At 31.6% G+C, this 18,480-nt stretch overlaps 1 protein-coding gene across 3 annotated transcripts; it reads left to right on the top strand.

The window, feature by feature from the left end:
* Nucleotides 1-653: 653 nt before the first annotated feature.
* Nucleotides 654-17,965, top strand: LOC145242297 (uncharacterized). Of its 3 annotated transcripts, none has more exons than XM_080105308.1 (2): nt 654-879; nt 12,851-17,965. In XM_080105308.1, exons 1-2 carry the CDS (start codon nt 801-803, stop codon nt 13,699-13,701), a joined length of 930 nt encoding a protein of 309 aa, XP_079961434.1. In that variant the 5' UTR covers nt 654-800; the 3' UTR covers nt 13,702-17,965. The 3 variants fall into 3 exon arrangements, 1 of the variants encoding a protein (XP_079961434.1); XR_013862697.1 differs by lacking the exon at nt 654-879 and adding an exon at nt 2,704-3,005; XR_013862696.1 differs by lacking the exon at nt 654-879 and adding an exon at nt 11,509-12,755.
* The last annotated feature ends 515 nt before the right edge of the window (nt 17,966-18,480 follow it).

Raw genomic sequence — 18,480 nt, 5'->3', positions numbered from 1 at the left:
GTATCAGAGGCAAGAAAATCACATGTACCATGGTTAACATACAAAAGATCTTCTAGACTGCATATAGGACAACCTGTATGTTTTAAATAAAGATGCTAGCAAGTGGTCACCTGCACTTGTCACACAAATGAACAGAGGACCAAAACTCTTTGTTTTAGGGTAGAACCCTCGGGAATCACATCACGTCTGGAGGCACATTCAACTAAAATCCCTCAGGAGCCTACCAAAGACTGTTTGCCAATATAGAGACAAACAGCAGCACACAAAAGCCACAGTCACCTTTTAAACAAGCACCATGTGAAGTACCATACACAGAAACTTACAACAACCATGCAACAGTTCAAACCACCACGTTTGGACGTGCCATCAGGTCCCTCAAAAGATTTAGAGATGGGGTAGTTACTAATTTACTTTTTATTTTGTATCATCGTTTCATAAAAATTTTACTTTTCTTGTCTTTTCATCTAATCATTGAAAGAAGGGGGGGGTGATAGTACGTAATCATTATCTCCCCTTAGAGAGCGCTAATCAACAGAGTGTAAGATATACAACCCCTTCCGTTTGGGCGGGTTAACAGAAAACAAAAATGGAGTTAACATCTGCAGTTAAATGGGCTGTTAAACAGCAAAACAAAATAAAATAAATACAATAAGTAAAAGTTCAGCTAGAATTTGTCACTGCCAACTTTCTTTTTCAACTTCCAGCACGTGTTCTCCCAACCACCTCTGCCAACAGGCATTTTATTAAAAAAAACTGACTCCATTCCATTTGCATACGTGTGCAGTGGAAGATGAAATCTCATGAGATTCCACAAGACTACACCTTATAAATCCATGGCTGCCATCTTTAATTTCTCTTTCTCTCAGATCCCATCCGAAGGTAAGTTGTATACCCGCATAATACACACACACACACACACACACACACGGGGGCTTTTTTTTTTATTATTACATTCAACTCTACAACATCACAACTATATCATGCGTCGGGTTTGTATTACTGTACACATAGATTCGAAAAAGTTGTCAAAAAACAAATATATAACAAATAAATGTTATCAAAGGCAAGATAAATTACTTTTCTACCAAACTGGATATAATTTTCGTGTTTTTATTCAATTTAACATGTTTATTCAGCTCGAAAAGCATACAGTGTTTACCGATGTATTGGAAAATTTAAAATGGCGGCCGACTCTCTCTTTAGCACGGTAAGTTCGGAAAAAGGTGTAATAAATAATAAACTAGACAAAATACTGTTAGAAATTTGCTCAATATATGTTACCGTGACATAACTTCGACATATATTCGGTGTTTTTTTAATAGTATTTAGTCTAGTTTATTATTTATAACACCTGTTCTCGAACTTACAGTGTTAAAGAGAGAGTCGGCCGCCATTTTGAATTGTCCAATACATCGGTAAACACTGTATGCTTTTTGAGCTGAATAAACATGTTAAATTGAATAAAAACACGAAAATTATATCCAGTTTGGTAGAAAAGTAATTTATCTTGCCTTTGATAACATTTATTTGTTATATATTTGTTTTTTGACAACTTTTTCGAATCTATGTGTACAGTAATACAAACCCCATGCGTCTTGTTTGTCTTCCTTCTTTACAATGAAAGAATCTTTCAAGAAGAACTTGGATTTTCCTCTTGTCTAAGAAGAATCTAATTAGCATTCGTTCAGTGATACTTATAAAAACACAATTAATAAATGTCACCCCTCGGAAGAAAATTTAATGTTCTACTAGTATTTTGCTTAATTTCGATTTTTAGCGATTATTACGGGACACCCCCATTTTGATTTTCGTTTTTAATTCGACAGATTTACATTATTTTTATGTTTAAATAAAGACACTTTATAATGAGTTGAAATAAGTTTAAAAAACAAAAAACAAAAAAACAATTGATTTAAGTAGGTAAAAAACTAAAAGTACGCGCAAAATGAATCACCGATCCCTAAAATGACCTTAAAAATTCACCTAAATTCAGGAAAGCTACCGATTTCAAAAGAATAACTTAGCTTGCCTTTGGTAACATTCACATCCCCCCCCGTCTTTTTATTGTTTTGTTGCCTATTCTGGAAAATCACCTCAATATATTACGCAATCAAGCATCTTTCTTCATACATTTGAGCGACGCATAGTCACAACTTGTAAAAAGAGCACGGGGTTGTATTACTATACACATAGATTCGAAAAAGTTATCAAAAAACAAATCTATAACAAATAAATGTTATCAAAGGTAAGAGAAGTTACTTGTCTACCTAACTGGATATGTTTTTAGTGTTTTTATTTAATGTAAAATGTTTATTCAGCTCAAAAAACATACATATACAAAATACTGTTAGAAACTCGTTCAATATGTTACCGCGACATAGGCCGACATCTATTCGATGTTTGTTTTTTTTAACAGTATTTTGTATATTTTTAATTTTTAACTCATTTTCCCAAACTTACGTGTTCTCAGCAGAGAGTTCGGTCTTATTTTAAATTTTCCAATATATCGTCGACATCGGTAAACACTGTATGTTTTTCGAACTAGATAAACATGTTACATTAAATAAAAACTTATCTAGTTAGATAGAAAAGTAACTTATCTTGCCTTTGATAACATTTATTTGTTACATATTTGTTTTTTGACAACTTTGTTACATGTTTGTTTTTTGACAACTTTTCGAATCCATGTGTTTAGCAATACAAACCCGATTAATATCATCCAAAATTATCTCCTTTTGTCGGAACTCTTCACTGACGTCATTCCAGAAAGGAAATCTACTTTAATGGTAAACACCTATTCCGTTTACACGTGTAAAGCACAACTAGTAAACATCTAAACGGAACATTTTGTGTCTTTTAATTTCTGATTTCCACATCTTCTCAACAATATTACACCTCTCTTTTTTCTTGTATGTATAGAAAGCTGTCACTGAGCTTTGGAAATCACTTTCGAGTTTTTATTTATTTTTATTTTTTTTTTTTTTATATCAATTCCTTAAAACCAGGTAAGTCTACTGTACAAAATTCCACCTAACGTTTACAACATAATCGTTTACTTTACAATTGTTATTTAGTTACTCATGCACTTATTGATCCGTGCTGAAATAATAACGTTATTATTTAAAACGCCATTCTGGGGAGGGTGTTTTGTACCTATTCTTACAATTGAATAAAATAAAAAACATATAAAACTTTAATTAAACTTGGAAATACGATTTTAAAAAATAGCGTGGATCAGTAAGTGCATTAGGACCGTTATTTAGTTATTAAAAAAAAAAATCAGATTGTTATCGACTAAGGGTTAATGTAGAACGATGGGTCCCAAAATCCAGCCGCGTTCTGAGCTCGGGGAAAGGTGGGTCACGTAGCACTCTGTCACCTGTGTGGAGGCAAAACCTAACATCTTTGAATAAAGTGCCGTTATTAACTTCAAACAATAGAAATTACAAATAAATGCTACTCAAGACATTAAAAGAAAAAAAGAAGCAATTCAAAGAATTAAAGAAAGAACCAGTTCAAAGGAGCTTCGAGCATTTATTGTTATAGACAGCATTTTACAATAAAACAGTTAAAAGAATTAGATTTTTAAAAAATAAAACGGTTAAAAGAATTAGAATTTTAAAAAATAAAACCGTTAAAAGAATTAGATTTTTAAAAAATAAAACGGCTAAATGAATTAGAATTTTAAAAAATAAAACGGTTAAAAGAATTAGAATTTAAAAAAATAAAACGGTTAAAAGAATTAGATTTTTAAAAAATAAAACGGTTAAAAGAATTAGAATTTAAAAAAATAAAACGGCTAAATGAATTAGATTTTTAAAAAATAAAACGGTTAAAAGAATTAGATTTTTAAAAAATAAAACGGTTAAAAGAATTAGATTTTTAAAAAATAAAACGGTTAAAAGAATTAGATTTTTAAAAAATAAAACGGTTAAAAGAATTAGAATTTTAAAAAATAAAACGGTTAAAAGAATTAGATTTTTAAAAAATAAAACGGCTAAATGAATTAGAATTTTAAAAAATAAAACGGTTAAAAGAATAAGAATTTAAAAAAATAAAACGGTTAAAAGAATTAGATTTTTAAAAAATAAAACGGTTAAAAGAATTAGATTTTTAAAAAATAAAACGGTTAAAAGGATTAGATTTTTAAAAAATAAAACGGTTAAAAGAATTAGAATTTTAAAAAATAAAACGGTTAAAAGAATTAGATTTTTAACAAATAAAACGGTTAAAAGAATTAGAATTTAAAAAAATAAAACGGTTAAAAGAATTAGAATTTTAACAAATAAAACGGTTAAAAGAATTAGAATTTTTAAAAATAAAACGGTTAAAAGAATTAGAATTTTAAAAAATAAAACGGTTAAAAGAATTAGATTTTTAACAAATAAAACGGTTAAAAGAATTAGAATTTTAAAAAATAGAACGGTTAAAAGAATTAGAATTTCAAAAAATAAAACGGTTAAAAGAATTAGAATTTTAAAAAATAAAACGGTTAAAAGAATTAGAATTTAAAAAAATAAAACGGTTAAAAGAATTAGTATTTTAAAAAATAAAACGGTAAAAAGAATTAGATTTTTAAAAAATAAAACGGTTAAAAGAATTAGAATTTTAAAAAATAAAACGGCTAAATGAATTAGATTTTTAAAAAATAAAACGGTTAAAAGAATTAGATTTTTAAAAAATAAAACGGTTAAAAGAATTAGAATTTTAAAAAATAAAACGGTTAAAAGAATTAGAATTTTAAAAAATAAAACGGTTAAAAGAATTAGAATTTTAAAAAATAAAACAGTTAAAAGAATTAGAATTTTAAAAAATAAAATGGTTAAAAGAATTAGAATTTTAAAAAATAAAACGGTTAAAAGAATTAGAATTTTAAAAAATAAAACGGTTAAAAGAATTAGATTTTTAAAAAATAAAACGGTTAAAAGAATTAGAATTTTAAAAAATAAAACGGTTAAAAGAATTAGAATTTTAAAAAATAAAACGGTTAAAAGAATTAGATTTTTAAAAAATAAAACGGTTAAAAGAATTAGAATTTTAAAAAATAAAACGGTTAAAAGAATTAGAATTTTAAAAAATAAAACGGTTAAAAGAATTAGAATTTTAAAAAATAAAACGGTTAAAAGAATTAGAATTTTAAAAAATAAAACGGTTAAAAGAATTAGAATTTTTTTAAATAAAACGGTTAAAAGAATTAGATTTTAAAAAAAATAAAACGGTTAAAAGAATTAGAATTTAAAAAAATAAAACGGTTAAAAGAATTAGATTTTTAAAAAATAAAACGGTTAAAAGAATTAGATTTTTAAAAAATAAAATGGTTAAAAGAATTAGATTTTTAAAAAAATAAAACGGTTAAAAGAATTAGAATTTAAAAAAATAAAACGGTTAAAAGAATTAGAATTTTAAAAAATAAAACGGTTAAAAGAATTAGAATTTTAAAAAATAAAACGGTTAAAAGAATTAGATTTTTAAAAAATAAAACGGTTAAAAGAATTAGATTTTTAAAAAATAAAACGGTTAAAAGGATTAGATTTTTAAAAAATAAAACGGTTAAAAGAATTAGAATTTTAAAAAATAAAACGGTTAAAAGAATTAGATTTTTAACAAATAAAACGGTTAAAAGAATTAGAATTTAAAAAAATAAAACGGTTAAAAGAATTAGAATTTAAAAAAATAAAACGGTTAAAAGAATTAGTATTTTAAAAAATAAAACGGTAAAAAGAATTAGATTTTTAAAAAATAAAACGGTTAAAAGAATTAGATTTTTAACAAATAAAACGGTTAAAAGAATTAGAATTTTAAAAAATAGAACGGTTAAAAGAATTAGAATTTTAAAAAATAAAACGGTTAAAAGAATTAGATTTTTAAAAAATAAAACGGTTAAAAGAATTAGAATTTTAAAAAATAAAACGGTTCAAAGAATTAGAATTTTAAAAAATAAAACGGTTAAAAGAATTAGAATTTTAAAAAATAAAACGGTTAAAAGAATTAGAATTTAAAAAAATAAAACGGTTAAAAGAATTAGAATTTTAAAAAATAAAACGGTTAAAAGAATTAGAATTTTTAAAAATAAAACGGTTAAAAGAATTAGATTTTTAAAAAAATAAAACGGTTAAAAGAATTAGAATTTTAAAAAATAAAACGGTTAAAAGAATTAGATTTTTAAAAAATAAAACGGTTAAAAGAATTAGATTTTTAAAAAATAAAATGGTTAAAAGAATTAGATTTTTAAAAAATAAAACAGTTAAAAGAATTAGAATTTAAAAAAATAAAACGGTTAAAAGAATTAGAATTTTAAAAAATAAAACGGTTAAATGAATTAGAATTTTAAAAAATAAAACGGTTAAAAGAATTAGATTTTTAAAAAATAAAACGGTTAAAAGAATTAGATTTTTAAAAAATAAAACAGTTAAAAGAATTAGAATTTTAAAAAATAAAACGGTTAAAAGAATTAGAATTTAAAAAAATAAAACGGTTAAAAGAATTAGAATTTTAAAAGATAAAACGGTTAAAAGAATTAGAATTTTTAAAAAGTAAAACAGTTCAAAGAATTAGAATTTTCTCCTCTTAAAAACGCTTCCGCCTCGGTATAATTACTCCAAATTTTGCTCATCCATGTTTTGCCGCATTTATCTAAAGGTGTTAGGTTCTGCCTCGACGCCTGTGACAGAATACCACATGATTCACTTTTCCCAAAGTCAGAGCGAGGCTGGGTTTTGAGACCCTATTGTGCTACATTAACCTGATTAAGCATTAAATTTTCATATTATATTTTTCGTTCTTTTGTAGCATGGTGGCGCATTTGACACATCAAATTTTTCTTAATAGCAAATGGTATTTTCTTACTTTCACTGCATTAGTATTTGTTAAGTTGGGGGGGGGAACATGGTCGGTAGCAAAAACATCACATTGAATAATAAAGGTCTTAATATTCAGAAACCTACTCAAATTTAGATGTGATATTTGTTTTCAGCATACACGAAAACAATTATACATTTAAATTTGAGTAGGTTTCTGAATATTAAGACCTTTATTATTCAATGTAATGTTTTTGCTACCGGCCATGTTTTTCCCCCCAACTTAACAAATACTAATGCACGTGCGTATTACAAAAAAAGAAAACCTCTTCACTTGTTAAAAATGGCAACAGGCACTGAAATTCATTAATTCATTGGAAAAAATATCTTAATATTCAGAAAACTGCTTGTCTGCCCCAAATTTAAATGTGATATTTGTCTTCAGCAGACACAAAAACCTACAAAAATTGTCGGTTTATTAAAGATGAGTGTTGAGTTGCATTTACAGTAAACATGTTCAACAACAAAAAAGTGTATATATTGTAGTTTTATACAGTACATTTTCTTTGCAAATAAAAACATTAAAACACTTAGATATTTGAGCCATAGTGTGAATGAGTTATTTTGGTGATTGGAACTAGTTTAGGGACTTGACAAAGTGGACTATCCCTGATACCCCATTTAACCCCTCTGCCTATTTTGGTCTAATCAAAAATGCTTCGTTTTTGTAAAAGTTTTTTTTTAAATATGTTTTGGGAATTTGTTTTATAAAAACCTGTAATTTTTCATAATCACTAGCTTTGTTGGCACAAGTGGACTTTAACATGCTGGACGTTTTATTTTCATCTCCGGAAGAATTATACTAGCAAAAAGGGAAGGCAATCCAAAATTAATGGGGTTTTTTTTTACATTCTAAAATAACTTCTCAATTATTAAATCATTTCTTTCTGATAGGTTCATAAGAGTAGTAGTTGAGGGGCAAAAATCAGAAGCTCACAGTATTAATGCCGGTGTCCCTCAGGAATCCATCCTGGGCCCAACTCTTTTCCTGATCTACATTAATGATCTTCCAAATCATATCCTTACATCATTTGTAGACATTTATGCTGACGACACTACCATTTATGGTAGCACATCTAAGACAGTAAACGAGCAAGTACTCTCCAATTCTCTCTCCTCTGATCTTGAGCATGTAGTACAATGGGGAAAGGAGTGGCTGGTTACTTTTAATGCATCTAAAACCAAGCTTCTCTCTTTACATCATCAACATTTTAATCCACATTTGTCATCAATTGAAATGAATGGCTCTCGTCTTCAGGAGGCCTCAAGTTTTGACAAGCTTCTGGGCTTGACCATTACTCCTGATCTTAAATGGAACACGTATATCAAATCTGTTGCCAAGGGCGCTGGAAAAATGGTGGGATCTTTCTATCGATCCAGTAGATATCTCACTGCTGATGCTATTCTCTATCTATATAAGAGCCAGGTACGTCCAAGGATGGAATACTGTTGCCACATCTGGGCAGGAGCTGCTAGAAAGGACTTGTCCTGCCTTGATAGAGTTCAAAATAGACTTCGTAGCCTCGTAGGAGATGTCCTTTTCTCCTCCTTACAACCTTTATCTCACAGAAGAGATGTTGCGAGTTTGTCTCTGATGTATCGTTATTTTCATGGAAAGTGTTCAACTGAGCTTCAATCTATGGTCCCCCCTCGCCAAACTTTCACAAGAAACACTCGTCTAGCTGTAAACACTATCAATAATTTCCCCCACTCTTTATCTGTGCCTAAACCTAAACGTAGATTCCATGAACAAAGCTTCTTTCTTAGAACTGCACGCCTGTGGAATTGTCTTCCGTTTTCCTGCTTTCCGGCTGACTACAATATGGTTGTGTTCAAGTCTAAGGTAAATAAGTTCTTGATGAGCCGTTCCATATAAGTTATTAAATTTACCAAATTTTCATTACTAATGATTACTATATTGACCAACTTCTACTGTACACTCTTTAACCCTTATCCTTGAGTGGTCTCTGGGCCTTGATAATGTGCTGATGCCTTTGTAAAAAAAAAAAAAAAAAAAAAAAAACTATTACAAGTCTTAAGACTTATTTTATGTATTAAAAGAAACTTATCTTTGTCACAAAAAAATTATAATATAATAAAAATATGGTACTTATGCAGAGAAGATATCATGGTATCTTTTATATATAGTATTTCAAGTTAAATTCAAGTTTTACAGTATCTTTTGGTTTATTAAATTAAGTGAGAGTATAGAACAGTTACAAAACATCATCCTCCCCATGTTAAGAATGGGTTTCTAAATAATAACATTATTTTAGCATGGTACCTTTTCTACATAAATGCCAAAAATACAGCGCATTCATTTGATAATATTCTAAGCTGAATGTTATATTTGTGTATTATAAAACATTATTTTGAATGTAACATTTTATTTGTAAATTGAAAAAAAAATATATTGAAGTATTGTTGCTAAATTTTAAAAAAATCACTAAAAATAGATGTTAACTTTTATTTTATTGAATAAATTTGGTTAAAAGTCTCATCCGTTTTTGTGTACATGCTTTGTCAGTTAATCATTGTGCTTTACGATGAATGCCCTGGAAAACTCCCTTCTGATTAATGTTTACTCGTTTTAAAATATTCTATTAACCTGAAAAACAACCAAGTTTGTTTGCATACTTTAAAACTGATAAACATTAATCAAAAGTGACTTTTCCAGGGCATCCATCATGAAACCTAATAGGCAACTGATGAAGAATGTCAACAGAAATGGATGGAAGTTGATTTTAACCAGAAACATATTTTTAAAAATATTTTTTTAAATTTGCATTTTGCATCATTTTTTTTTCTTTTACAATTTCAATTAAAGTCAATGTTTTGTTATTTAATGTTTTTTGTTGTGTTACAAAGTTACTTTATTGAACTTGTTTTGAATCACAAGAATAGTTTGATTGGAAAGCAAGTATTACTTTTGGATCGTCTTCCCTTTTGTTAGTAGATATTTACATGTTACCCACCTCATCATGATGTGACACAAGGTCAGAAAGTGGTTATGACCAGTCATCACCCCTAATAGAGAGGCACTCTGGCCTAGCAAAAATTGCCTCAGCATTCCCTGGTAAGGACGCCTCAGACAACGTGATAAACTTGCCCCACCTGAAAACTGGGTGGCAAGGCCTGGGAGGGTGGAGCTCCTACATAATACCCAGGAAGCATATCTCAGTTCAACAGGTATTGGCCAGTTCATGGCCTTGCACCTGCAGATTGATTGTCCAGAACAGATTCTTGAGTGGTACTTTCTTTTTGTAAGTATCACTCTCCTGAAAATGAAAACAAAAAATAGTTCTGAGTTAAAGTGCACTTGTGCCAAAATTACTTTCAAACTTACAGTTTAAAGACTTCAAAATATGAAAATATGATATTAAAAAGGAAATAATATTTGACAGAATGTTAATGTTACAGACCTCAAAACCTGAAAGTGGTTTTAAAGCCTTTAAATGAGCTAAAGTTGAGTATTATGCTTGATTTGTGCTCCCAAACTGGACGCATTTTTTATACCCACTACCAATCATAATTTAAAGTTTGCCTCACGTGATTCGAATAAAAAATTGCACCCATTTGAAATTTAAAATTTTTACGCTTTGAATATTAAAAAAATAAAAACCGGTACTTATTTTTACATCTACTGTGAATATTTATCCACATTACAATATTTTTTAATCTCTTTTATTTACTTTTCAAAATAGAATTATGGTTAAAGTGTAGTATTTGTCCGAATACTATACTTACTATTTTCTCTTCTCAGTCAGTGAAGGAAAACTCCTTCAAGACTGTGATGGTTTTTATTTTTGTCATAATTCGATAGGCCCCTTTTTGGGGATAAGGGTTTGTTATTTGTTTACTATTTCTCAGTTTGTGTCTTTCATTTACAATTTCTCAACTGTTAACTATTCTGCACTTTGACATTTACTATATTGTTCCTATTTAGTTGTCTCTTTACAAGAGCCCACTTAGACACAAGATTGATTTTTAATATGAAGCAAAAAGGGCCACTTTGGATTGGAATAAAAATAAGAAGCTCTACCAATTTTACCATGGGATTCAGACCGCGGTGATCCACCTTGGAGAAATATTTTTTTGGAATTTGTTTATCTAATTTTTTTTTTTTGTCTCATAAACCCTTAACCTATTGTGTCTTTGGTAAGTGAAAAAGAGATCCTTCTAGACTGAGGCAGTTTTTATTTTTCCTAATGAACCGCCCCCTTAAGTAAACACTTCATCAAATCTCCACACTAACGTAATGTACTTGCAATAACCCTTATCCCTGAGTGGCTTGCGGGCCTTGATAAGTGGTGACCACTGTGTAAAAAAAAAATGTATTCAGAGTAGTCCGTTTTGTGGAGGCGGATGTTTTGCACTTTAAAAAGCTACCTTTGTGTCACACTGCCCTCCTAGTGAGGCAACTAAATAAGAACACATGGAAATAGTTTCATGTATACTGGTTCAAGAAAATATGGCATGACTTGCATACTCTCCAAATTTGGGAAGGTATAGAAAGATCGTAATTCATCCCAAAACAAAACCTATTTTACTAGTTGTACTCCCTATTATGGAATTTTTTTAATCTAATCTTCTCCAAAAAAATATTTTCTTCTCAAATATTGCTGGGAGAATAAATATAAAAAAGCGTGACTGTTGTGTAATGTTTTTAAATGTTTTAGCTGTTAAAAAAAATGTAAATGTGTGTTAAATATATTCAGAGTTTTAAATAAAATTCCATCTACAATAATATATCCAAGTTTCCAAATGTTGATATCTGAAAGTTCACTTGTTAAGTACAGAGTTGGTTGATTGAGTGTCTAGATGTGTAACAACGGCCATTACTTTTTAACTGTGTTGTTACATTTCAAATCTCTCGGACCCACATGTTGTCTGGTACTGTCACAAAGAAACAAACAAATGAGAGGGAAAAAAGTATATCTGACTTGGCATTTTTTTAAAATGCAAATAAAATGCATTTATTTATGGTTCTTCCAAAACAATGCATTTCATTACATTTTGAAACTCTTTTTGCATGTATGTGTTTTATAATGCTGTGTCATATAACATGTGCTTTTTAAAAGTCTCTGTCCCCACCACCTGACGCCAGCATTAGCCACTGCTTTCTTGCTCTTGGCTTCACATGTCCATCTTTGCTTCTCTGGATCGACAGCGTGTGTGCTGTCCTTTATTCTTTTTCTCTCCTTCCCATGATGTCAGCACATGCACACTTGCCAATTTGCATACGTGCTTTAATGTCTGTTGCTGCTAATATTTTTGATAGCCAGCTATTCTATGGCTGCTGCTGATTTTCTCACTCATGCTCCTATGCACTGTTTCCAAGAGAGTTCACTGCTTCGTTACAGATGGAGATAGTCATTTTGTTTAGTTATTTGTGTCTGCATGTATCTGACTTGAATTGAATAAGAAATGGGTCAGTAAAGTTTCAAATTAAAATATCAATGTGTTTTCTACAATAAATCAATATTTATTTAACTAGAACATCGGAATATAAGAACATAAACATGTAAGTTGAATTAGCAGGCACATATTATGATAGAGAAGTAATTACGTTCTTGTTAGTCTTGAGTATATTTTCATCTTTCATCATCAGTGATGAGAGATGAGAGTATATACCATGTTGGATACATTTCTATGTTCACTAGAACCACACTGTATTCTCTTGCTCACAAGTTGGGCAGAAAGAAATGTTTGCTGAAAATCATGCAAATTTCTACCCAAGCTTGATGCACCTTTTTTTGACAACCACATGAATATCTGTTTCTTTTTTTTTCAGGGTTTTTTTATAAATGTAAATCTTTCTTCTTCTGATTTGCTGTGTATTTGAAGACTGATGACTGTACCAGGAATGAACACAAAAATCACAACTTGCATAAATATGTGAATATTTCGTTTCTGTTTTCTGATTTTTAATGTAAATGCAAATATTTCTTTCTTCTTCAGATTTTAAATGTAAATTATGCTTTCTGCTTTAGATCTGGTGCGCATTAGCAGACTTATGAATCCACCGGGAATAAACACCAAATTGGAATCTGATTTTAAAATTACAAAAAATGTATCCTCACAGTCTCCAAGAAAACAGAATTCCTGTGACGTTTGTGGCTTGGAATTTTCAAAACCTGTGTATTTGAAAATACACCTGCAAAAACACAAGGGTGACAAACAGTTTTCTTGCGACGTTTGTGATCATAAATGTTCAGATGAAATCAGCTTAAGAGTACACAAGAAAATCCACAAGAACGAGAAGGTATTTTCCTGCGAAGTTTGCGGATATGCATGCTCACGCAATTCCGATTTAAAAATGCACATTCGAACGCATACAGGCGAGAAGCCATTTATGTGTGATGTTTGCAAAGTTTCGTTTGCAAAGAATTCTTATTTAAAGAACCACATGCACATACATACGGGCGAGAAAGCATTCTCGTGTGAGTTGTGCGATTATACATGTGCACTTAACTACAGCCTTAAAAAACATATGCGTACACACAGTGGGGAGAAACCATTCTCTTGCATTGTTTGTGGATTTTCATGTTCAGTAGGAGCCAGCTTGAAATCACACATGAGAATGCACACTGGAGAGAAACCTTACTCTTGCGAGATTTGTGAAACGTCATTTGCACATAGATCTACATTAACAAGACACATGCAAAGCCATACGGACAACAAACCTTATTCGTGTGGCGTGTGTGGCTTATCGCTTAAGTCAGATCTAAAGAGACACATGCGATCACACACGGGAGAGAAACCATACTCTTGTGAAGTGTGTGACTCGTCATTTTCAAGGAAATCGAATTTAAGAAAACACTTGCTGACACATACTGGCTGAGTTGAAAATCCACATTCTCTCCAGAAAAAAACTAAATATTACACTGGTTTTCAGCTGGTTTGATCAAATAGATTATTTTAAAAAAATAAGATAATATTCTGTCTCCAACTTGAAATTATACTGGCTTTTAAGATTAGTGGTTTCACAATAACAGCAAGTGCAGGTTCTGTCAAAAAAAAGTAGTAGTTGTGGTAGGGTCAACATATTTGATCAAATAAATTATTTTAAAAAATACTTGGACAATGTTCAGTCTTCAAATTACACTGGTTTGTTAAATAAGTTGTGTCAGCAATGACAGCAAGTGTGGTTTCTGCCACACAGAAGTACAGAGTGTGATCCACCTGACAGCCAGTAATAAGGTTCTGCTGGGAGACAGCTACTATACAATGCAACATGATGGAATGTGGAAATATCTCCACATCGTTTCTAGATTTTCATGTTCAGTTGCACATGAGCACACATGAATGCTTACTAGACATTATCCTTGAGTGCCTAAGGTCTCTCTATAAGGACAACCTGGTATGAGCATACTTTTCTGTACAAGAAAACCCTGACTAAATATTTAAAAGCATATAGTATTTGTGGCCCAAATAAGATCTCTGTATGGCTAGCCATCACTGGCTTTTCCAAGGAATGGTGTCCTGTCTCTAAGTGTTGCTACCACAAGTAATAGCACGAAGCATCTAAAACGAAGCTTCTATCTTTACATCATCAACACTCTGAGCCCCATCTGGCATCAATTGAAATGAATGGCTCTCCTCTTGGGGAGGCTCTATATTTTGACAAGCTTCTGGGCTTGACCTTCATGGGATCATTCTACCGCTCCAGTAGATATCTCACTGCTGATTTAATTCTCCATCTATATTAAAACGAAGTACGTCCAAGGATGGAGTACTGTTGCCACATCTGGGCAGGAGCTGCTAGAAGCAGCTTATCCTGCCTTGACAAAGTTCAAAATAGACTTTGTAGCTTAGTGGAGGATGCCCTTTTCTCTTCCCCGCAACATCTTTTTCACAGAAAAGACGTTGCAAGCTTGTCTCTGCTTTATCATTATTTCCATGGTCCCCCTTCACCAAACTTTCACAAAAAAACACTCGTCTAACTGAAACCACTGTCATAATTTTCCCCACTCTTTATCTGTGCCTAAACCAAAACGTAGGTTCCATGAACAAAGCTTCTTTCTTAGAACTGCACGCCTATGGAACTCTCTTTCGCTTGCCTGTTTTCCATCTGACTACAATTTTGTTGTCTTCAAATCCAATGTAAACAAATTCTTGATGAATCGCCCTCCCCTTAAGTAATACAATTTACCAAATTTCCACTACTAACGATTAGTATATTATCCCACTGACTACTGTACACTGAGTAACCCTTATCCTTGAGTGGCCTCCGGGCCTTCATAAGTGGTGACCCCTGTGTAAAAAAAAAAAGAAGCTAGATACTCCACCAGATAATAGGATTTTTATCCTGGAGACTGCTAAGACCAAGAGACCACAAGAAAGGTATACTATAACATATTTAAAGGTCGATTATGTTCTCAACTTCTTTACTAACTTTGTGTTTAAGAGGCAAAGGAGAAATTTAATGGAATATTCGAATATCTGTCTATCTGATATATAGATATATAGATAGTGTTAGTTCCAGGATAGGGCTCCTTGATTTCTGAGAACTTTGACTGAAGTAAACAATGAAACAAAAATATTCTTCGCTTTTTTTACTTGAAAGTGATCATTTATCAAGGCCAGAAGGTCACTCAAGGATAAAGGTAAATAAGTGTTAGGAAGTTGGTGAGAATACTTGGACAATGTTCAGTCTTCAAATTACACTGGTTTGTTAAATAAGTTGTGTCAGCAATGACAGCAAGTGTGGTTTCTGCCACACAGAAGTACAGAGTGTGATCCACCTGACAGCCAGTAATAAGGTTCTGCTGGGAGACAGCTACTATACAATGCAACATGATGGAATGTGGAAATATCTCCACATCGTTTCTAGATTTTCATGTTCAGTTGCACATGAGCACACATGAATGCTTACTAGACATTATCCTTGAGTGCCTAAGGTCTCTCTATAAGGACAACCTGGTATGAGCATACTTTTCTGTACAAGAAAACCCTGACTAAATATTTAAAAGCATATAGTATTTGTGGCCCAAATAAGATCTCTGTATGGCTAGCCATCACTGGCTTTTCCAAGGAATGGTGTCCTGTCTCTAAGTGTTGCTACCACAAGTAATAGCACGAAGCATCTAAAACGAAGCTTCTATCTTTACATCATCAACACTCTGAGCCCCATCTGGCATCAATTGAAATGAATGGCTCTCCTCTTGGGGAGGCTCTATATTTTGACAAGCTTCTGGGCTTGACCTTCATGGGATCATTCTACCGCTCCAGTAGATATCTCACTGCTGATTTAATTCTCCATCTATATTAAAACGAAGTACGTCCAAGGATGGAGTACTGTTGCCACATCTGGGCAGGAGCTGCTAGAAGCAGCTTATCCTGCCTTGACAAAGTTCAAAATAGACTTTGTAGCTTAGTGGAGGATGCCCTTTTCTCTTCCCCGCAACATCTTTTTCACAGAAAAGACGTTGCAAGCTTGTCTCTGCTTTATCATTATTTCCATGGTCCCCCTTCACCAAACTTTCACAAAAAAACACTCGTCTAACTGAAACCACTGTCATAATTTTCCCCACTCTTTATCTGTGCCTAAACCAAAACGTAGGTTCCATGAACAAAGCTTCTTTCTTAGAACTGCACGCCTATGGAACTCTCTTTCGCTTGCCTGTTTTCCATCTGACTACAATTTTGTTGTCTTCAAATCCAATGTAAACAAATTCTTGATGAATCGCCCTCCCCTTAAGTAATACAATTTACCAAATTTCCACTACTAACGATTAGTATATTATCCCACTGACTACTGTACACTGAGTAACCCTTATCCTTGAGTGGCCTCCGGGCCTTCATAAGTGGTGACCCCTGTGTAAAAAAAAAAAGAAGCTAGATACTCCACCAGATAATAGGATTTTTATCCTGGAGACTGCTAAGACCAAGAGACCACAAGAAAGGTATACTATAACATATTTAAAGGTCGATTATGTTCTCAACTTCTTTACTAACTTTGTGTTTAAGAGGCAAAGGAGAAATTTAATGGAATATTCGAATATCTGTCTATCTGATATATAGATATATAGATAGTGTTAGTTCCAGGATAGGGCTCCTTGATTTCTGAGAACTTTGACTGAAGTAAACAATGAAACAAAAATATTCTTCGCTTTTTTTACTTGAAAGTGATCATTTATCAAGGCCAGAAGGTCACTCAAGGATAAAGGTAAATAAGTGTTAGGAAGTTGGTGAGACAACTCAATGATGATCAGTTATGGTGGAAATTGGGTAGGGCTTAGTTATTTAAGAGGACTATGAAAAATTATTTAAATTGGACTTTAAAATGACCAGGTTATAGCTAGTTAGGAAGAAGCTCCACGATATCTTGTTCCACAGACAGTTCTAGGAAAGAAACTCTGCTCATGGATTTAAATTTAATTTTAGGCTCAGATAGAGAGTGAAGGAAATTGTTGACGGTTTTTGTAGTTAAACGAGTATTTGTTACAAACGTGCAAGTGAGGAACCATGGATTGGAGTCGAATCGAGCACCTACCATGAAAATAACAATAGAGCAGAGATAGACTTGCGACATCTCTTCTGTAAGAGCGGCAGTAAGGAGGTGAAAAGGATATCGCCCACTTAATTACGAAGAGGGTTTTTACCTTGTTAAGGCAGGAAAGGTTTCTCTTAGGAGCTCCTCCCCAGGTGTGATAATAGTGCTCAATCATGGGTCGTATTTGATTCTTGTACAGGTAGAGGATAAAGTCAAGAGTGAGATACTTTCTGGAGGGGTAGAATGATTCCAATATTTTTCCAGTGATTCTGGAAACGGATTTGATGTAGGTCTTCTATTTCATGTTAGTCCTAGAAGTTTTTCAAAGGAAGGTGCTTCCTCAAGAAGATAGCTGCTCCTTTTAATGGGGGCCAAGTGGGGATTTGAGTGCTGGTGATGAAAAGATAAAAGTTTTGTTTTGGATGCAATAAAGGTAATTAACCATTTTTTTTACCTCATTGTACGACACGATCCAAGTCAGAGGAGAGAATCAGAAAAACCTTCGCTATTGCTTCTTATTATTTGCCTATTAATTAATGTATGAGAACTGGAAAAGTAAGAAAAATATTGTATTCAAAGCTCAAATAATAAATAAATAAAAAAAGCTTAATAATAATAATGAGTTATATTATTTATTTGCAATCAAGATTCATGATTTTTTGGAGATTGCGTTTATATATTTACAAATTTTTTTAATAAAACTATATAAATAACTATGTAAATTTTGGATTGATATTTATTTATATATATATATATATATATATATATATATATATATATATATATATATATAAACAATAATTAAAAAAAAAAAGTGAATTAGGTATTTGTGGGGAGCGTCGACTAAATAAAGACTCACCAGTAACAAGTTGATTTTTGAAGGCATTTGGGTCTGCTTTGAATGAATATCATATTTGAAATTGCCGGCAGCAAGTAGTTGTTTACAAGTAAAATACAAGTTAATCCAGTCTCGTTTTCAAAAACAAGTATACCTGGTAACGTTTTCGATTTTTTAAAATTATATTTTAGGTGAGTGGGGGAAATCGCCATTGGAGAGTACTGTTTGCAAGGAACATTTTTTTAGATGGAGTCTCGTTTTTATTTCTCACTTATTTTAGGGGAAAG

Source organism: Euprymna scolopes, chromosome 21 (assembly GCF_053919585.1).
Source record: "Euprymna scolopes isolate OS-2025 chromosome 21, ASM5391958v1, whole genome shotgun sequence".
NCBI classification, from domain to species: Eukaryota; Metazoa; Mollusca; class Cephalopoda; order Sepiida; family Sepiolidae; genus Euprymna; species Euprymna scolopes.
Note: the sequence above shows the minus strand (reverse complement) of the source record. Positions and strands in the feature narration are given on the sequence as shown.